The 21,146-nt window shown below is 45.6% G+C and overlaps 1 protein-coding gene and 1 long non-coding RNA gene across 5 annotated transcripts in view; one reads left to right on the forward strand and one right to left on the reverse strand.

Annotated features, from left to right (window-relative positions):
- Positions 1 to 6,699, forward strand: part of LOC123881079 — a 283,317-nt gene extending 276,618 nt beyond the window's left edge. Inside the window, exon 3 of the long non-coding RNA XR_006799404.1 lies at positions 6,663 to 6,699. This is a non-coding gene — a long non-coding RNA (uncharacterized LOC123881079). The remainder of the gene's footprint in view (positions 1 to 6,662) is intronic.
- The window catches only part of LOC123881039 (vacuolar protein sorting-associated protein 13D), a 59,965-nt gene that overhangs the window by 30,006 nt on the left and 8,813 nt on the right, over positions 1 to 21,146 (reverse strand). For 3 of the 4 annotated variants that reach the window (XR_006799399.1, XM_045929566.1, XM_045929565.1), the window contains exons 6-34: positions 18,714 to 18,867; positions 17,892 to 18,073; positions 17,177 to 17,499; positions 16,416 to 16,763; positions 15,834 to 16,008; positions 15,422 to 15,605; positions 14,894 to 15,008; positions 14,381 to 14,504; positions 13,522 to 13,679; positions 13,048 to 13,189; positions 12,311 to 12,489; positions 11,540 to 11,697; positions 10,908 to 11,198; positions 10,391 to 10,542; positions 9,840 to 9,978; positions 9,145 to 9,360; positions 8,450 to 8,663; positions 8,044 to 8,172; positions 7,582 to 7,744; positions 6,715 to 6,867; positions 6,010 to 6,168; positions 5,660 to 5,786; positions 5,056 to 5,192; positions 4,290 to 4,535; positions 3,929 to 4,078; positions 3,357 to 3,498; positions 1,659 to 1,950; positions 1,029 to 1,191; positions 315 to 516 (exon numbers count right to left, since the gene is read on the reverse strand). Coding sequence is in view for 3 of the 4 variants with exons in the window: in XM_045929566.1 (XP_045785522.1) it covers positions 315 to 516; positions 1,029 to 1,191; positions 1,659 to 1,950; positions 3,357 to 3,498; positions 3,929 to 4,078; positions 4,290 to 4,535; positions 5,056 to 5,192; positions 5,660 to 5,786; positions 6,010 to 6,168; positions 6,715 to 6,867; positions 7,582 to 7,744; positions 8,044 to 8,172; positions 8,450 to 8,663; positions 9,145 to 9,360; positions 9,840 to 9,978; positions 10,391 to 10,542; positions 10,908 to 11,198; positions 11,540 to 11,697; positions 12,311 to 12,489; positions 13,048 to 13,189; positions 13,522 to 13,679; positions 14,381 to 14,504; positions 14,894 to 15,008; positions 15,422 to 15,605; positions 15,834 to 16,008; positions 16,416 to 16,763; positions 17,177 to 17,499; positions 17,892 to 18,073; positions 18,714 to 18,867 (5,317 nt within the window). In the remaining variant the exon portion in view is untranslated. The remainder of the gene's footprint in view (positions 1 to 314; positions 517 to 1,028; positions 1,192 to 1,658; positions 1,951 to 3,356; positions 3,499 to 3,928; positions 4,079 to 4,289; positions 4,536 to 5,055; positions 5,193 to 5,659; positions 5,787 to 6,009; positions 6,169 to 6,714; positions 6,868 to 7,581; positions 7,745 to 8,043; positions 8,173 to 8,449; positions 8,664 to 9,144; positions 9,361 to 9,839; positions 9,979 to 10,390; positions 10,543 to 10,907; positions 11,199 to 11,539; positions 11,698 to 12,310; positions 12,490 to 13,047; positions 13,190 to 13,521; positions 13,680 to 14,380; positions 14,505 to 14,893; positions 15,009 to 15,421; positions 15,606 to 15,833; positions 16,009 to 16,415; positions 16,764 to 17,176; positions 17,500 to 17,891; positions 18,074 to 18,713; positions 18,868 to 21,146) is intronic. The other variant, XM_045929567.1, reaches the window with a different exon arrangement.

A 21,146-nucleotide genomic window follows, 5' to 3' on the forward strand; every position in this document is an offset into this window, starting at 1 on the left:
TTTTTGACCCGATAGAAAAGTCAATATATCAGATAGCAAGCGTCATCACCATCATCATATACTGTTACACGTCCACTGCTGGATCTCTTTGCAGAGTTTTCCACCGCCTAAATCCACCGGCTCTCTGCGACTCGTTTGACGTCATCGGTCCACCTAGTGTGAAGTATCCTAACGCTGCGCTTTTTAGTGCGAGGTCGGCCCTTGATCGCACCTTGAGACCCGAACTTCTATCGGTTTTTCGAACTATGTGTCCATTGCTTCTTCAGCTTCACAACCCGTTGAGCTGTCAGTTTCTCTAGTTCTCCAATACTTACCAATAGTGGAATCTTGCAGCTTGCTGACGGTGCCGGGATCTCCGGCGCGCTTGAAGCAGTTGTCGAGCACCAGCAGCTGCAGCTCCGCGGCCAGCGCGGAGCGGCTGCGGCTCGACACGGGCAGCACGATGATGGGCGCCTCGCAGCGGACGCTCAGCTTCATGCGTTGCAGTTGCGACGAATCTGGCGCTGCACTGCTCACCTTGAAGACAAAATATATTAAGAAGAATGTCTTAGTGTCGCTTGAACACCGCAAGCCGGGTGGACAATACCAGCGCTATAGACATCTAAATAAGCAGCATCTTCACGCTTTCAAACTGAAAAACTGCTCATTAAGCAAAATAAAGTCAAACAGCACTAAGGCTGAAATCTATAGAGCGCATTTTGACTTTGCTCAGACTTAAGCCACTGTCAAAACTAGACAGCGTTATATAGCTGGCATACATCTATCTCGTTTTAACAGTGTATAAGTCTAATTACTAAAAGGCGCTCTATACATTTCAGCCTAAAACCCGACTACTACAAGTTGTGGTGTCATCTCAACCAACTGAAGTCTGTCAGGCTTCGAAGCCTGCACGGCTTCGATGCCGAGTACTCTGTCCAAGCGTGTTCTCACAGGTGTCATGGACTACTTGTTTAAGCCCTTTTCAGAGAGAGTTGAGGCCGCAACTATTCTGCATCGTCCTTACGATTGTCGAGTCTACTGTTCATCACCTTCCGCCTCGCCTGCGCGATGACGCGCCGCAGCAGGCTAAAGTCCCTCGCGAAGGCCTGCAGCTCCAGCACGAAGCGGCGCGTGTGCACGTACGTCACCGGCCCCATCTCCAGCGACAGGCGCGTCTCGTGCCCCGCCGCCGCCGCTTCCGCTGGGCTTAGCCTGCACCCATCAATCATAATCATTTTTAGTAGGCATAAGTTAGCTTAGAATACATTGACGCATATTAGGACTCCCTGTAAAGACAGTGTACATTATGAACAAATAAATAAATAAATTATGTTCAGATGACAAAAATCGACATATATTTTACAGACACTCGCTCACATGAATGCTTAGTAGAAAAACTAGTCAAATTGCTAGTATGGAACCCTTCGCGTGCGAACCCATCGCACGCGAAGGGTTCCATACATCCGTACAAGAAAAACACTTTTTTATGATGTAACCAAAATTCACGATTTATGGATTTTCCCCCTTACTTGCCTTTCATGATTTTAGGTCAACGGGAAGTACCCAATAAGGTTTTGACAGACAACAGACAGACAACGAAGTGATTCTATAAGGGTTCTTTTTTTCTGCAGATATAGAACAGTAAAGACAACCTTGAAATGAAAATAGCCCCATTATACCTTTCATAATGTATATCCAAAGCATGTGTAGTCCGCATCCTCAGTCGTTCTCGCCAGAGCACGGCTCGCGGCGCCAGATCCGACAGAGCAAGTGCACCCAGCGTAGCGCGCACGTCTCTTCCCGGCGCTTCGTCCCTTACTCTAACCCGCACGCGGGAGACTAGAGCACGGCACGCGTCGCCGCGTGCTCCGACTACCACCACGGAAAGTGAACGGACGTTCATTTCTAGCTCTGTGGCGCCTGATTCAACGGTTGTTCTCGATTCCTCTTCGTTGTTTGATGCTGTCGAACCTTAAACAAAGCTACAGCTAAGAATTTGGACAGCAAGGTTGAAATCTACAGAGCGCACTTTGACTTTGCTTAACTTAAGGTAAAACGAGACAGATTTATGCCAACGGTATAACGCTGTCTCGTTTTAACAGTGTCTTAAGTCTGAGCAAAGTCAAAGTGTGCTCTATAGACTCGGCCTGAGGCCCACTTGCAAATGTCATCCGGATCAGCCTCACTAATGGGTGTTTCTCAAGGCTCTATCCTAGTTCTCTTCATGTTTTTGGTATATATAAACGATTTAGCATATTTTGTCCAAAATACTTGCGATATTGTACTAATTGCTGATGATACGTCTTTGATTTTTAAAGTCGATAGAAATGAGAATAATTTTGACGATGTAAATCCAAAACCATATCGCAGGTCACTCATTGGTTTACTGTTAACAATTTGCTTTTAAATGCAAAGAAAACAAAGTGTGTCGAATTCGCATTGCCCAAAACCAAGGGCAAATGATTTTAATTTAATGATAAGTAAAAGAGACCACCATGTTCCTGGGGATAACTTTAGATGCAAAGCTTCAATGGAACGCCCATATATCAACACTTGCTGGCAAACTCAGCTCTGCTGCTTACGCTGTTAGAAAGATTCGACAGATAACTGACGTGGAAACTGCAAAAATTGTATATTTTGCCTATTTCACAGTATTATGTCTTACGGAATCTTGCTATGGGGTAAAGCGGCAGATATTGGAAAAAAATTTGTGTTACAAAAAAGGGCGATACGCGCAATCTATAATTTAAAACCGCGCGATTCCCTACGAGAGAAATTTAAGGAAATAGGTATTCTTACAGTAGCTTCTCAATATATTTACACTAATATAATTTTTGTACGACAAAACATTCTTAGTTACAAAAAAATCGGTGATTTCCATGACCGATAAACTAGAAACCGTAATAGGCTCGCATATCCTACGCTCCGCCTCAGGAAAGTGGGAAAGTCATTTGTGGGAATGAGTGTAATATTTTATAATAAAATTCCACAGTCAATTTTAGACTTGCCTTTACACAAGTTTAATAAATCTGTTAAAAGTATGCACCTGAAAAAAGCTTATTATACAATCGAAGATTATCTAAATGACAAAAAAGCTTGGATTTGACTCGCTCCAGCACTACACGGCGCTGCAATTGCTTGTATACTTAAAATGAGCAACCGCCGAGTTTCTTGTTGGTTCTTCTCGGTGGGAGCGGCATTCCGAACCAGTGGTAGATTTTTTGACGATTCAAAAGCACTTGTAAAAGTCTAATTGAATAAAAACACTTTGAATTTGAATCAATCGCTGGCTTCCTGCTGAGCACGAGTTGCCTGTCAAAATGAAAAGGGTTTGGCCACTCTTACGAACAGAAAAGAAGTGTAAAGTGTATAGTTACTGGTATTGGTCATGTTAGCGGAAGGCGAGGGGTGGTCGGGCTCGTCGGCCGCCACGCCGAAGAAGTCCAGCACCGCCACCCAGCTGTCGATACTGAGCACCAGCTTCAGACAGTTGAACTCCACCTTTGTCAGTTTCGACACCTAAGCACATCACACTTACGTCATATCAACTGTCAAAAAAGTTTCTTCTTATACAAGTTATTTTATTGTTTACAATACAGAATAGGGTATTTTATCCTTTTTTGAAAGTGTCATTTGATTCTAAGGCGAAGTACCAAATACCAAATAAGGTGATAAAGTACAAAAAATTCACAAAAACTTGTATTTTCATAATTTCAGAATAATTGTAACAACAACAGTGTCATAAATACCAAACGTAACTTGTGCAAATGTGTTTAATTGTAGTTAACGACAATTTAACTTACATTTCTTGCCATAATTAAGGGACCCAGGTTTCCTGTTGTGGGTATGATAAGTGCGCCCAATAACAAACCGGGATGAGTTACTTAGTTGAAAGGGAGGCCTTTGCCCAAAATTCAGACACATCAGGCTATAATAAATCAATGTAGACCTTATTGTACTGGTCGCTGAAGTGTGGATGTGTGGGGTGCCTGGTGTGCACGGACACCCACACCAAGTTGTCCAGCTCCGGGCCGCGCGCCGGCGAGCAGGGCGGCGTGGGGCAGTTCACCTCCGACTTCTCGTCCACGCTCCTCTTGTACTGCGGGGACAGATTGGAGACTTAGGTTAGGTTTACTCAGCAAGCACTATTTGAATTTGAATCAGATTTTTCGCCTCTATCACCTTCGGGACTGCTGGAATCTGGATACATATGGCACAAAATAGTATTTGTTTTTTGGAGATCACTGCAAAAAACCTTCGTGTAGCAGTAGACGTTTATCGGTCTAGATAACGGCAAGATATTTACGTACCTCCCTGTCGGCGGTTCTCTCCACGCCGTTGAGCTGCGTCGGCAGCGAGGTGGACAGCGGCCGCGAGCAGGGCAGGGAGCTGGCCGTGGAGCCGTGGAGCGGGAACTCCGTGACAAAGTCGGGGCAGGACTTGGACACGAACACGGCCTTGGGCGGCATGGGAGGCGTGTGGGACACCATCAGCATGCGGTGCTTCGAGTCCGGCTCCTTGGTCAGGTCCTCCATCGTGATGGAGTGCAGGGACACCTATGATCATATAGCCGTGATAACAAGAGCTAGCACTACAATACATTCACACATTGCGCTTGTGGAGTAAGCGCAAGTGTCATGAAAAGTCGCTCCGTCTCTCTCGCACGCAGCCAGCTTGAAAGTAAAACAGAAAAAAATTACTGTTTTGTTTTTACTATTATGAACTACAGCGTGATTTTTATGTTCAAACCCATCCGTCAGTCAACTGGTAAAGTTTATTTTAAGAATAGGTTTTCTGAAAAAACCTTTTATCGAGCTGGTAATACTAAGAGTATAATGGAATGGAGATGTCTGATGGGCACACTGTACAGTCACAGGCCTTAAGTCGTTTAGCACCTTGATCATATTCGCGTGGCACGGTTATGCACATGCATTAGGTGTGTGTGATGTGTTTAGAGAAAAAGGTCATAAGTAAGGTTTTTAGATTTAGATTAGATTTATTCATTAATTGCATGATTGTAAGTATTAGTTTTTATGTAATAGTTTCTCAGAATTGCTACTCGAATTCTGATCGTACCTGCAACGTGGACTCGTGAGGATGCAAGTGGTCTCGCCGCAGACAGAACTCGCGGAAGGTGAGCGCGACCAGGCTGCGCTCGCCCGCGCCGAGGTCCGCGCGCAGCTCCACCGTGAAGTTGGCCAGCTCGAACGTCACTGTTCACACTAATTATTTTACTACAGCTCGTTTACCTACTGCAATATGTAAATCTACATAATAAACCGGTCAAATGCGAGTCGGATTCGTACACAACGAGTTCCGTACCATCAACCGAAAAATAACACTTTAATTTTTTACCACAAATTACGGCTTTCGTATTCTCCCTTTACTTGTGCGCTAAGACATTGATACCTGTCTTTCATGATACTAAGTCAACGGAAATTACTCCATAGGTTTTGATTTCCTTGACGAAGCTTGGCCAGTAGCTGCAGCGACCGGGTAAAGCTGGCCGGTCGTTACAGTCAAATGCGCGATGCGTAATGGGTTACAACACTTCACCTGCTGTATTATAACCCATTACGAACTGACTGCGGCCATTGCCCGTGGTCGTAGCCGTGTAGAGCATGAGGTGCCTTAGTTGTGAACCCTAGTACTGTAACAAGAATATGGCAATTGAGGTTACCAGTGAGCGGCGTGTGCGTGTGCGGCGGCGGCGCGCGTGGTGCGGGCGGCGGCACGGCCAGCAGCGCGGCGCGCAGCGCGGGGTCCAGCCGCAGCACCGGCACCGCGGGCTCCACCACCGACGCCGTCTGACGAGTGACAACCAACATTACTTCACACCGCACCCTAGTCTGACAAGGATCTTTTGGTACTTGAGTGACATTAACACGGGGGGCGTAGTGTAGAATAAAGGCTGCCAGCAATTAGAATCTCCTCAATTTTAGGAAATAATTATGTTGAAAATGTCAATGTTAAAAATCGACTAAGTTTTATCCAATTTCATAAGTAAGTAATAAATAATTGGAGGCATACCTCGGGCGGCGCAGGCGCAGGGGCGGCGGGCGAAGGGCCGTCGGTGACGTCGGCGGGGGCGGAGTCGCCGAGCCAGTGCAGCGTCTCCAGCAGCTGCTCGTACTGCTCGCGACTGGCGGTCACGTGCAAGCCGCCCACCACCTTGCCGTCTACGGTGCACTGTGTAGAAACAGGGACAAGTCACATGTAACGTTTCTCGAATGAGCTTTTACAATGACTCTTCTCAGTGGAACTTAGCCTTCTCAGTGCTTTCAAAATCGGCAGAAGAATTTTCGGCATACATATCAAGGTGCCATAAATTGGAGCAAGTGAATATTTTAAGCCAATCGAGGCAATTTCGTTCGTAAATAAACCATGTCAAAACAACAAAATTGCAAAACTAACGACCTTAAAGCACTTGATACTAATTTCAAATGTGTTACGATCGTTTTTTTATTTAGATACAAGTTAGCCCCTGACTGCAATCTCACTTAGTGGCAAGTGCTGATGCAGTCTAAGATGGCAGGGGGCTAAACTGAATTTGAAAATAATAACGTAATACCAATAGTTGATTTGAGCGCCAGCGTCAGCGCGCGCTCCAACATGTGCGTTTGGTTTGCGCGCGGCACGTCCACACCAAACGCGCCTTAGGATCGTCCGGTAGCCAGCTACAGAACATGCGCTCACGCTCGACTTGGAGCGACCGTGGAGACTATTTTTAAGTACCTGTGGTCCATCATCGAGCTCGTCGAAAGAGACGGCGAGCTGCAGCGCAGTGTCGTGCAGCACGGGCAGGCCACGCGCCGCGTCGTAGATGTCTGCCATGTTGTCCGTCGCGGCCGACAGCTGCTGTGTGCGCAGCTTCTCGCCCACGTCCAGCTGTGGGACAGATATTGGGTAGAAACAGGCGCTACTTTACGGAAGTCTCTACAACTTAATTCGGACGACGACTAGCCTGGCGCAGTGACGAGTGCTGTGGTCTTATAAACGGTAGGTAGATTCCTGGCAGGGGGTGTTTGGGAATTTGTAATTTCTAAATTGTCTTTGGTCTGGTCTGGTCTACAAGGACCTCCTGCGTACGAGGAACTCCGGCGCGCCCTGCTGGACGGGGTCGTTCGTGAGGAACAGGGTCCAGCCTTCTACCAGAATCTCGTTGCTTCGGCGGAAAGCTTCAGGAAGCTACGCGAGTTCGCGCACCGATGGTACACTAGGCGGAACAGCTTGGCACTGTGATCGTGGACCAGCAGGTGTTTAAGAGAGGTTTCGGACCGCTTAGCACGCAGGGATCTGCGTGTAGTGAACGTCTGCCTTAGTAAGGGGAGTAAGACTAAACAGACAAGGAATGATATAAACAACTTGTAGGGAGTCAAGAAAGCGTCCCTGGGAAACAAGATCAGAGCAAGAACGGGGGGGCTCTCCCGCGATTTGGCCCATATAACCCAGAGGTTGGTGAGGCCATGAGAGGTGGAGAGGAGCGTTGTTCTGGTCCGGTGGGAGGCTTCTGTCGCGGCTAGTTACCATCCTACCGGCAAAGCCATTTAGCATCGGAGCGATCACGGAGAGCACTCTTAAGCTAACATTGATAATACGTACGGATACGAGTGAGATATCCCGCACGCGGACGCGGTAGAGGGTCCGCTGCGGCGCGCCCGGCCGGTTGGCCAGGCTCATGCGGCCCAGGTGCGCCACGAATACCTGCGTGCTGCGCGCCGCGCGCGGCAGAACCACCACTGGCGACTCCAGCTCCACGCTCACGCTGGATGGAAAATACCGATTTTTATGCTTAGTTCAATTCACGAAGACGAGCTCCACTATTTATCGTGCGAGGAAACCACGGGGTGCAATCTAATTCATGTTTGTGTTCACGCACTGCTGATCGGTGCGCAGCGATAGGACTCTGAAACCAATATCTCACTAGAACATCATGGCGACGCTACCGGTCGCGCCACCGTGGTGTCTTGAGCTACCAAACCAGAAACACCAGAGCATGATGGTCAACCGCTGTCACCATATAGTGAATCCAGCGAGAAAATTATGATGACGAAAAAAACTTACCTGAGAATAATTTGGCGCGTATCCCGGTCGGGTTCATCCAGCGAACAACCAGCGCTGGTGGTGCGGCGCCGCGGCGACACGCCTTCCGTCGATTGGGACAGCTTGGGGTTCGAGTACAGACTCTCACCTCTGAGAACGTTAGAGTCAGATAGTAGTTAAAGTCACGGGTTAGAAAAGGACGGTCCCCTTTTATGAAAAGTTTTTCAACCTGATCCAATCCTATTGCCAAAGGAACTCTGGTTTGCTGGTATCACTCCAGCTACTCAATCCCGAAAGCTCACAAATCTGATCTGAAGCTCAGGATTTATTAATAGAAATATTTTAAAAATTGACCATAAAATGATTGAGATTTGAATTAAGGAATTTGGGGCAGATATAATGTAGAATAACACTAAAATGAATGTACCTAGGATGAACAAGTCCGATGGCCATATCCGCCGCAGCGGCCCGGATGGAGCGCGCCAGGTTGGCGAGGTACTGCTGGAACTCCGCTACGCAAGACTGCAGCTCCCGCAACAGGGGGCCGGAGTGCGTGTACCACACGCTGGCCACGCGCACGGACGCAGTCACCTCCACCACGTCCCCCGCTTCGGTCATGTCGTGCGTTGGATTTCCCGTTGCTGCAGGAATTTACAAGCATTTCATTTTACAAATGCCGCTGAAGGGTTGAATTATGATTTGACCAATAGCTTAAAGCTCACATTTCGTATCACAAAACATCTTTTCAACATGGACAAAAAAAAATTTTTATAGATCGCTATCAGTCAGTCAAGCCATGATATCGTCTGTGCAGTTTTACCCTTTCCAAAGACCAGGGTTTTTATCGCAAAACGGACGGAATAGGTTCTTTAAGCAGTTTTGCCGTATGAATTGGGAAGAAATTTTATTCCGTGAAAAACGGATAGCTGTTGTGTCTGACTAGCCAACCCGTCTAGTTTTCGCTAGAGTGGATTTTCGAAAATCCTGAATAGAGGTCTACGTTTACATCTTTGGAGGATGTTGCAAATGGGGAGATCCATGTTGTATGGCAAGACTCCTTCAAAAGACCGTGGGTCGCAGGGATTTACTTTAACTAGGAACTATCACCCTGTTTACACTTACGCGAGTAATCGTCGGCGGTGGGCGGTCGCACAGTACGGGAGATGGTGAACAGCAGCGCCTTGTCGTCAGCGGAGGCGTCGTGCGCGGCGGGGTGCTGCGCCGGTGCCGAGGGCGCGCGCCCCGCCGCCAGCACGCGCGAGTGTATGCCCGCACGCTCAGACACCGACACCACTTGTACACCGCCCAAAGACCCGCCCACTTCTATACGCTCTCCATCTGTTATACAATAACATAGAGAAAAAAATTCAAGCCTTGGGAGAACTGAAGATTCTACGCATTTTTCGGTGAAAGTACTTGACTGGACCAGTAGCCAAATATGTACAAAGTAATACACATGTGATAATTACACTTATGTCACTGATATTTTTATACGCACACCGATTTTTCTGAGATTTCTGAACTGATTTGAGAAAGTTTATTCAATAGGGAAAGTCCTATTTTTCTGAGATTTCTGAACTGATTTGAGAAAGTTTACTCAATAGCGAAAGTACTACTTTTCTGAGATTTCTGAACTGATCTGAGAAAATTTACTCAATAGGGAAAGTCCTACTTTTTTGAGTTTTCTGAACTGATCTGAGAAACTTTACTCATAGGGAAAGTCTGCGAGATGGTCCCATAAAAATTTCGACTCAGAGTCCAATCTTATTTGAAACACAGAACGAACGGCAGGTCATGCAGGTAGATGTAGTAGTTACCGAGCGTAGCTTGTATTCGAGCGTCGCCGACGGTGGCAGTGGCGATCTTGTTGGCGACGACGTTGCCTCCACGCACACTCGCACGCAGCAGGAGAATACCGAGCCGGTGGAAGTCGAACGTGATCTCGGTGCGCACGCGCTGGCGTAACAAACACAAATCTTTTTGCTATGGCTTTTCGATTTATTTGCTCGGAAAGTTTCATTTTAATTATTTCAAAGTAATTTTTGACGCCTAATGTGTATTTAGATACATATGATGTTTATTATTATTCAATTTACTATCGTTATCGAACTGAACAAACAGCAATATAACTTTTCTTGAACTCATTTGTTTATTGTTTTCTCATAAATAAAAGAAAATTATTATACAAGTCTAGGCCGAAAGACTCGGCTGGCGCCTCACCCTTACTCACATCACTTAGAAAGTAGTCAGCTTCGCCTCGTCCTGCCAATACTACTCAGCCATCAGATACTTTAATTCCGATCTGTACAGAAATGTACTATGTCGTGGTTGTCGGAGGGTGTAGTTTAGTACAGGATCGCTGTCGTACCTTGACGTCATCATCCGCAGCCGGCATGGACAGCAGGCTGGCGCCGAGGGGCGCGGCGGGCGCGGGGGCAGGCGCGGGTGGTGCGCGCCGCAGCCCTCCGCCCGCCACGCGGTGCGCAAACCCGATCAGCTCCACTATAGTCTCCTGGTTGGCTGATAGCAATTGGAAAGAAAAAGAAGAAAAAAGATAGAAAAAACATTTATTTGTAAATTGTGCCACACATCATCAATTGTGAAACAGGCGTTACTTTGCGGGAGTCTAAAGAACAACAGGCTTAGTTCACTATAATTTGCCGTAACAGACAGATTTATATGATTTCGCGGAATATAACAAAATAATTTTACTGTTCGTTTTGTTTGGTAATTTTTAAGCCACATAATTAAAGAACACAGCATTACTAATTCCCAACAACTAGATACTAAATTAATACTACATAACTTACTAAATTTCGGTATACTAAAATAGGTAGTATCGGATAAAGGTACACAATTTGATTTCACTATATTTCGAAACTCACCTATCACATCCAAATTGTTGAACAATATATTGGCTATCCGCAAATCTTCCGAATCGCCATCGCCCTTCACGAGGCAGAGTTCCACAGCGATTAAAGCTTCAGAGTCCACAAGCCCCGGAGCCCCTCGGCCGCTGACGTTCGTCCAGATGTCCCCTTCGACCCCCCACGGGACATTATCCGCCCCCCACGGCCCGCTCGTGCCCCAGTTTGACCCCGAATTGCCGAAAGCATTCCAACTGGCCCCAGTCATCCAGCTCGGTGCAGGACTCGTCCGGTCTTGTTCAACGTTGGCTAGGAATCGAAAAGATTAGGTTATTTTAGATGAAAATTCATAATAATCGACTCAAATTCCTAATCATTCACACGAATGTACCTGTAAGATAGTATTAAGTATTCTGTGGTAACACTAACAGTTCAGAGTAAGATTGGTGATTTTGACGTCAGCCCATTGATCCACTGATACAGTTGGAGCACCTGCAAACCCGAACGAGTAATCTGAGTTCTGCCAAATTCTACCAGTCGGTATATACCTCTCCCAGCTCGTCCTTGTCATCTCGCGTAACTACTCAGTCTAGACGTCTCCATCGACCGACTATATGAAGACTATTGATGTGGTAAATGGTAATACTGACAAGGTGCAGTGAGGTTGGAGGCGTGGTGCAAGCTGTAGAGCGCGTGGTGCAGCGCCAGCGGCGTGGGCGGCGGCAGGGCGGCGCGCGAGTCGGGCGACGCGGGCGAAGTGGGCGACGTCGGCTCCGAGCCGCGGATGCTGCCCGACGCTGTGTCCATCCTGATTTAACAACCACCGAGATTTAGAAACGTTGCAACGCGGTTTTGGCATATTCGGCACTATTTCACTGGCCTATAGAGATTGGAAGATGATTGAATGAATGAAAAAGTCTCATTCATAGTTTTTAGGTTAACTGTGTATAAGTTAACCTACGTTTAGCAAAGCGGGAAATCGCATGTTTAGGATAAGTTTGGATTATAGTTATTAAGAGCCAGGTCGCCAACATCAGACAACAGACATTTCAATTCTTTAAAATGAGATTTTAAAATGTCAAAAAGCCACACCGGGATCACGCCAAAGCATGTACCGCGAGGGCGCCCTCGCACGATTCGGCCCATATAACCAAAAGGTTGCTGAGGCTACCGGATATGATACATCACTCACCGGATATGACGCCTCTATCAACACATTTCAAGCACCAACATAGAAACGAATTCAGTTGCCTCAAGGCCGATGCCGAACATTCTGAAAAGGGCTAAAACAAATATGTAGTTCAGGTAGCCGAATCCGAAGAAGACTCGGCCTCGAGGCCCGTACCCTTTGAATTCACTTTGTTGAGAAGACACCACAACAACAACCATGGGAGGTGGTAGGGTGGGATACAGTTACGTACCCAACATGCTTGTGGCTGGCGACGAGCAGCTCGAAGTCGGGGCCATAGGTCTGCAGCGCGTCCACCAGTAGCAGAGAGTGGACGGACAGCGACAGCGAGGTGTCGGCCGCGCGCACACACAGCGCCGCGCGGACGCCGCAGACTTGCACCTCGGCGATGCTGCGCCCGCGGGACTGCACCTACACACGAAATCTCATAGGTCACACCAAACTTCTAGCTCGCTGTAAATTTGTAACGTCCGCGTTTGTTCGCCCGCGTGGATTTTGGTTTTTAAAAATCCTGTAGGGACTCTTTCGATTTTCTGGGATAAGAAATGGCCTATATCACTCCCCAGGTCTTTAACTATACCCTTGCAAAAATCACGTTGTTCCGTTGCAACATGATTGAAGGACAACTAACAAACACATTTTCGCTTTCAAAATCTGTAAAAGTTTGTTCGTTAGTTAGTTTGTCCTTCAATCATGCCGTAATAGATCGACGAGATTTTTTGCAAGGGTACAGTTAAAGGTGTGACGAGTGCTACAGGTCCAGTTTTATTTCGGAAAAACATAGTTCCCATGGGATTTTTAGAAATGTAAATAAATCCACGCGGACGAAAACGCGGACATCAGCTAGTTTATAATAAATTCAGCAGTTTCCCGTTAGAGTTAAGCATTATAGTAGTGATAGAGTCTTGACATATCATAAGCGGCATCATGTGAAATAAATAAACTCAATTCAGTTAGTGTAATAATTACCTCAAGTGACATCTGATCGATAGCGAACTGGAGCATGAGCAGCGTCGCGTTCTGATTGACAGAGAAATCAGAGAATTCCGTTTCGGTGTTTTCGTTACTTTCCTCTTCCTCTTCCTCTGTCTGCCCTTCTATGTTTGGTGATCTAAATGAAAAAATGTGGAAAATAATGCGATGAGTATTATTGCTGCCTTTGAATCATTTTCATTTGGTGATATCACACTAATATTATAAAGGCGAAAGTTTGTGTGTGCGCGTGCGTGTGCGTGTGCGTGTGTGTGTGCGCGAATGCCCTTCCGGCTTCCGTTTTTCCCGCTAGCCATAATATTGGTACCGTCAAAAGAAGAGTGAATAGGCACCATCTGGGCAGGCGCGTCACCTTAGGCTGCATCATTTCCTGCCTGGTGTGATTGCAGTCAAGTGCAAGCCTATGTAGTTATTAAAAAAAAAAACAAATTTGTTAAGCTGCGCACTCACGGGTCAGGCTGCGGCGTGGGCAGGCTGGCGCGCGCCGCCACCGCGCGCACCGCAGCTAGCTTGTGCTCACTGAGGTGCACCACGAGTGCGGGCAGGGAGCCGCACAGCGCCGCGCGGGGGTACATCGGGTCCGCAGTCTGCACCACGCGACGTTCCGCCTGCCACACATTTACTTATTGAAGTGAAAACTTCTTCAGGCGCATTGGGCATTTTTGGTATACCTAGCTAAAAAACTTCAAGATAATGTCACCGCCATGTTTTACACAAACAAAATTATTTTTTATTTTTATTTATTTATTTACAGACAAAACGAAAAGTGAACATTTTACACCAAACTTTGTAGACCAACACACTAGATAAAAACTGAGCCTGGTATTTGCAATTTGCAGCCCAAATAGACTGTAGTCTGTGCTGACAAAAATTATTTATCGGCTCATTATATTCTAAATTCTAATACATTGCAATGAATTTTAATTTTTACTGTCTATTATGTATGCACTTAGTTTATTGACATTCAATTGCCAAGAAGATGGTGTAGTTGTTTTGCTACACTGTTGTACTATTTGACTAATTAATTATTATATTAATTACTATATTTGCATGCCAGAAATGGTGAATACATTGGACTCATTGTATGCTCTTTGTACAACTTTTTTTTACCTGTATTCAGCAAATAAAGAATATGAATATGAATATGAATGAATATGAATACATATTGTAACTCTTTATGATTTGGAAAGGGCAATTACTGCTGAGTTTCTCGCTAGCTCTTCTCAATAGAATCTTCATTCCGAACTAGTGGCAGAGTCACAGATGTAGCATAAGAGATACTGTCCTACATAAAATAAACGGTAGTAACCTGCAGCGATATGCTGAAGCGGTCGAGCAAGTGCAGCGCGGACGTGGCCTTGGTGTGCGCGTACTTCCAGTTGTCCCGCGCGCGCCCCACCAGGATCTGCAAGTCGCTCAGCTCGATCTTGTACCTTCATGCAATGCAAACACTACTTACAACACAATCAAATAGATCTTCTTGGACATTGGTGTAGGATCTAAGGCTGAAATCTATAGAGCTTACTTTGACTTTGCTGAGACTTAAGAGAAAATTCCTATTTATAGACGTTACGATTTTATTATCATGACATGTTAAAAATATTTCTACCAGTCAATTTTCTATGTAGTCAAATCAGCTTCAAATAATAATTTATGAAACGACAAGTTAACACAAAAGATTGTCACAGAACATGATCCTCATCCTATGCTGCTTATGTCCATTGACTCTCAGAGAATCGCTTCAAATCGTCCGTCCGCCTGGCATTCCGACATCTTTTTGTTTTGACTGTAACACACGCGATCTCCATAGTTCTGAAGTTACCTGTCGTAGAGGCTGGTGTGCAGGCGCGCGGCGTCCAGCTCGCGGCGCGACTGTAGCGGCGACGACGGCGACAGCAGGCTGCCCGGCGGCGTGGAGCACGGCGTCATGAACATCTCTGTACCACAATTCATAGTAGCGATGGGCGATTCATTCGAATAACAATCGAATTATGACATGTTGTTATTATTCGTAATCATAATTAAATACACGTTTTACAATAGGTGGTACAACAGTTTCGTTAACAACCGAATAACAATTGAAAAATCGAAAACAATCGAATGTTTCAATTGTTCAATTGTTACTTAGCGCGCGGCTCTGGGACGAATGACTTAATAATCGAATGAATGAAATAATCGTACAATCGGTTGTCGATTTTTATTCGATATTTTTTTGGGAAGATGAATAAAAAGATAACGATTGCACAATTGATCGATTCTTTCAATTGTTTGCAACAATCGCCCATCGCTAATTTATAGTGCACTGTCAGTTAAACATTATTTGAAGATTGAAAAGAGAATAAAAGCATACCTTCGTCTTCTTCAGTGGACTGGTGTTTAACAGTCACTTCCTCTTCGGGCAGGTTCGCGTTGGCCAGCCGGAGGCGACCGAAGTCCACCACTAGCACCGAAGCGTCCCGGTCGCACAGATCCTCCACAAACAGGATTTGTGGCGCTGATATGTCCATTTCAATCTGCCATGACCGACGCTCGTTCTGGACATTCAAAAACTTGGCTTTAGTATTCGGATATTTATATCTCCAACTTAGAGTGTATTAATTTACTTTTCATTTATAGATTAGTACTTGGCTGCAGTCAGACTGCAGCGTCATTACATATGTGGGTATGGATGCAGGTTGGCGCGCAGCATACAGCGTGATCGATCGCAGTAACACGAATGCGTGAATGCGTTGGAGCGTGCGCGTGTGCGTGTCGGTACGTACGGGTCGCCTGGCGTGCGCGTGTTTGAGCAGACGGTCCCAGTGGTGGTGCAGCGTGGCGCGCGTGTGGTGGCGCACGTGCGCGATGGCACCCGCGCCCGCCGCCGCCCAGCGCCGCGCCCACTCCGCCGCCAGCGGGCACCACACTACCTCCAGCGAGCTCGACTTGACGCGTAGCCTGCGGTGACATGCCATAGATTACTCTGGATTATTGGTGAGCTGACATTACGAATTATTAGACTAAGGCTGAGTATCTAAGATGTTCACAAAAAAGTATCTCGTCTCAGACACAAAGCATGTATTCAAAGTAGGTACTATTGTACTCCTCTTGATGGTCGGAATTGTTATATTTGTAAGATGATATAAAGGTGATAAATAATTAATTACGTAAACATAAAACTGGAGCTACGATACGTTCTCTACGTACGAACTCTAGTGAATACGTTGCGTGTGATCTGGCCAAGACTCAAATCGCACACAAGGGACTAAACCCTTACAAAACATCCATCCAAGCGGACGAAAATGCAGTAAACAGCTAGCAGATTGCTACAAACTTTTCGCACGGATAATAATTACACAACTAACTTGTAATCGCAGTTGAGGCCGGCGGGTCGTTTCTCGTAGGACAGTTGAAACAGCGATTCCTCAGTAGCCACGGGCGCGGGGTGCGGAGGGTGCTGGCTCCGCCACCACGCGGCGGCGCTGGCGGCCGCGTTCATCGCACTCAGGCCCTCGCGTATGAGCCCCTGCGGCGCCACCAGCACCGGGAACAGCGTTTTAGGAGTGACTCGGTCCCTCAAGCACACCGCACCCAGGGACACGTGCAGCGCGTGCGCACTCGCCCGTGGCCGGGACTCAAATCGCACACATACTACTGAGAACTGTAGCTCTAGGCCTTCTCCTTCCACGGGTGTTTCCTCCCCGTTGATGGCGCTAGGAAAGAAAGGACTAAAGGGTAAATTTTAGTTTAGTTAATTAAAACCGTTGGAACATTTACGAACTCTTTTCAAATCCCTTACAAGCTCAATCAAACCTTAATCTCTATCTAATCAAATGCTGAAACTTTTTATACTTGGGTGTTATAATGCTAATAGCTTTTAGCTATAATTCTTGCACTGGTGAAAGAAAATTTTGCACTAAATTGTATTTCATAACAATATTTGGCGTATACGATCTTGACGAAATTCGGCACAGCAAAAACTTGAACCCTGAAGACGGATAGATATTTATTATCCTAGAAATCCAAAGAGTTCCCACAGGATTTTAGAAGAATATTAATCTTCGCGGGCAAAGCATAATCAGCTAATTATTTATTATTAAGTAGAATAATGACCCAATCATCTTACCCAAAATGTTCTTCCGTCTCAGTACACAAATCTAGCGATCCTCTCTGCAGAGTAAACTCAAAGAGGCCAAACACAGCATCCCGTCTCAGTAGTGTGTTATCATCGAGAGAGTCCGCTATCACATCCAATATCTCGTCTTCCAGCCGCGAAGTGCTGGTACTTGAGTTCGACACGGGCGCGGTGGCGGGCTGTGGGGCGCTCGGTGGCGGCTCCGCGTACCAGCCCCACCACTGGGGAAACCAGCGTACCAGAACGCTTCGTCCTGAGCTAGCCTGTTCTGGTGTTGATACTGGTGTCGAAATAGGTACTTTACGCATTGCCACCTAAGGATAAACAAAACTGGTCAAGTGTCGGACTCCTACACAAAGGGTTCCGTAGAATCGTATCAGAAATTTTCATGTAATTAATCATATCAGCTCAACAGCTATACAACACTGCAAGTTAATGACGTACAAGACCGTCTAGTGATTTAGTATACATATTTGTTCCTGAGCCTTTTTTTTGTGATTTAACTACAAATTCACGGTTTTCGGATTTTTACCTCTAATTGTATTAATAATACATTGCTACCCTGCTTTTAAGATTCAGCACAGCGGTAAGTACCCTATATGTTTTGATTCTCTTGTCATTTTAAGGGTTCCTTTTATCCTTTTAAGGTGGAACTCTAAAAAGTAGTAGAAGCTAATCGAGCAGATCTCAGCTTCAGACAGGTTACCTCTCGTAAGGGCTTGAGCACATGCAGCGGTTGCTTCCACTCGAAGTCATCCTTGGCGGCTTTCCGCTCGGGCGGCAGTGTCGCGGCCGGCTGGCACAGCGTCTGCAGGCAGATGTCCACGTACTGACGCGTCTGTTTAGCCGCTTCCACGCACTCCTCCCAGCTGGGTTTCGGGTCCATCCCTGGATGACGTGTTTGACATAAAATCGTTCGATATTCTTGATACAGTGCAAAGAGCTTTAGCACATTCGGAAAATAAGAAAAGGAAAGGACGTCCGGCGAAAGTGGTGGTCAACTGTGGTTAGATAATATATTAAACAGGAAGAATAAAGGGTTTCTAATAGAATGCAGACCACTTTTTCACACACTTAGATAAGAGATTCACAGACCAACAAGACTTCTTATATTTGACACTGCTGTGATACGTCAATGGCTTTGATGCCTGATTTGGACGCTGCAAGAGAGCGTCAGATTATTATTTTGCAAATGTAGGGAACATAATTCGAGCGCAGCGACACTGACACTGCACTCTAATGACGTTCCCTACATTTGCATAGTACATTAAGGTGAACTTTCGACTTGAGCGTATGTGGAGTCAGTAGACGCCACGGACGCTTAACGCTTAACTTAATGTTTAAGTACTAACAGAGTTATTAAGTTTTTACTGTTACTAATATTAAACTGGATCTTGTTGTCCGAACAAATAAATGAATTAAATTAACTCGAAAGCCCACCTTACAAGAATTTCTGGTCAATCATTTGACCATTTATTGTACTATGTCATCCAACCAAAAGATCGGCCGCGTTCTTGAAAATACTTACACGTGTGGTGCGGCAAATGCGCTTTGACTGCGTACCGCCACCACTCGCGGGCGTGTCCGCGAAGCGCTTTGACGGGGCGCAGCGCGCGTATCTCACGCAGCCGCGCGACGCGTTCGAGCCCGCGCGAACAGCCCACCATTTCACTGTATTGACTCTGCAAATAGTTCCCATGCATTCATTACAATGATTCCTTGACAATGCACAGAGAGAAAATATTTGGGTGTTCACAAGTTCAGTGGCAAACTGATACGTATTTATAATTATGTAACGTTGTGAAGGCGTTACATTTTTTTAAATAAATAATTCAAAGCATGACATAATACTGACGGACAATGTTACCCGCCACCACTACGTCCTAGACGAGTTGTCCCGTGCGGCCGCTTGAAGCAGGAGGGCACCTCTGCCACGCGGCGCGTGCGCAGGAAGGGTTAGGGTGACGCTGGAATCGTTTTTCACGTCTGACGCGTCGCAGTGAACATATCTAAAGGTAACGTGTTCCTGTTGGGAATACAGGAACACAATATCCCTGTACCCGCACTACCAACTACTACGGTGATCTTGTAAACCCGTTATACGGGTAAGTACTGAATTATTCGCCGTATTAGGATAGTTTTATTTCGTAGCTAACCCACGTGTCATGGATGACCTTGCATTGTTCTTTAGAAAACTATTGTATCTTATTTTACTGTATTTAGCCAATGCAAGCCTTTCATTTTGTTTAATAATCATTTAATCTTTTTCAAATTACATTAGACCTATAATAGCCTTTTAATAGTTAGTATTTCACCTCGATAATATAACATACCTAGCTACTTACTTTGTAAATTATTATACTAGCTGCCTTCTGCATTTAATATGATCTTTTCTTTTGTACCTATGTTAACGTAGCTTCACTCTTTTACTTGTAACTCCGTCTGATTGTGACCACGCATACTACCATCTCACGCTGTGCTTCCGCTTGCTTGTACCGCGTGGTTCACGATCGGATGCGTAGTGAGAAACTTTGCTCACCCACTGGAATGTGCGTTCCAGGTTTCACTGTGACCCTCAAGATTCCACGGTACCCCTCGTGTTCTTGGTACTCCTCGAGCTTCTCGGCACCACCTTGTGCTACTCTGGTCTACGCCAGGCACGCTTACTCGTGGCACCCTCTCCTGGTGTCACGAACCTCCAGGCGCACCTCGCGGCACCCTCTTCTGGTGTCGCGGACCTCTCAGCACCTGGCCGGCGGCCTGCAACCGAGCACCAACCAGCGCGCATTCCACCTCCCTCGAAGACCATCTCGCCGGGTCCCGCTACCTCCGGGACGTCACCGCACGGCACAGCAGGGAAGTACCGCCTACTGCAAGCCTTAGAGACTGTAGTGACAACCGCGAAAGCCCACGACCCTACCTACTTACCACTAAATAAATTCTTGTGTTGGCTTTGGGGTGTTTTCTTTATTCTCGTCTTCACTGACCAACCCCCAACGTCACACTGGCGCCTCAACTGGTATTTAGGGTCACTATAGTCCTAAACTTGTAGTGGTGTTGATTTGGTGTGTGTGCTCATTCTAATTTTCTTGTAAAACGTTTTATTTTTATTTTTGGTTGACTGCAACTAAGGTGTTCGACGTACAAAGACACCTATTGTAAACTTTGTTAAGGGGCTTAATTCACTTAAAAGCCATCTTACATGAGCCATTTTTACAAATTATACTTTTTCAAATTATTATAATTTTTTGTTGTTTGCATTAACTGTATATTATTATTTGACCCTAAATTTTTTCCTTATAGACGTCCTCACACATTAGTTGCAAAATTCGTTTTTATTTTTATTTGCTGCTTTGACATGTTGCACTGGTTGATTTAGTTCATCAATCAATCAATCATTCGTCAATCACTCAATCACTTTATGGTAATACTTCACGCTTCAAAGAACAAACAACCAAAACGTTATTTTAGTTAATTTTAATTGTAACAGACGGAGAATTTAGTTATTTTTTTTGTTTTTCGATATTCAGTACTTACCCAGTGTATTTTTTAAACTGTATATTATTTTAAATTTAAACAACAATGGCTTACGAGGTCAAATTTATGTCACTTCAAAAAGTAGAACTTGAATATGAAGTCGCTATTCGAGGTGAAACTCCAGGTTCCACTGTTCAAGAGCTGAGGAAACAGATAGCTAAATGCGGTCCATTATACCCTTCTGAGGATATTTTAACTAGTCCCTTCGAACCTTCGGTAGATCTAGAAGGCGTATTTGATACTCTCGAGAAGGTTGAACAAACACTTTCGTCTTCTTCAGACAGAAGTGCACTTTTGCGAACCCAAAACTTACTCAACCATGTATATCATCGGCTTCACCGTATTCCATGCTCTGATAAAATAAAACAGGATTACGATGAAACTGTCTCCTTGTATAAAACATATGCAATGAAACTTAGCACGC

The sequence above is a fragment of the Maniola jurtina genome, chromosome 3 (assembly GCF_905333055.1).
Source record: "Maniola jurtina chromosome 3, ilManJurt1.1, whole genome shotgun sequence".
In the NCBI taxonomy this organism is placed as follows: domain Eukaryota; kingdom Metazoa; phylum Arthropoda; class Insecta; order Lepidoptera; family Nymphalidae; genus Maniola; species Maniola jurtina.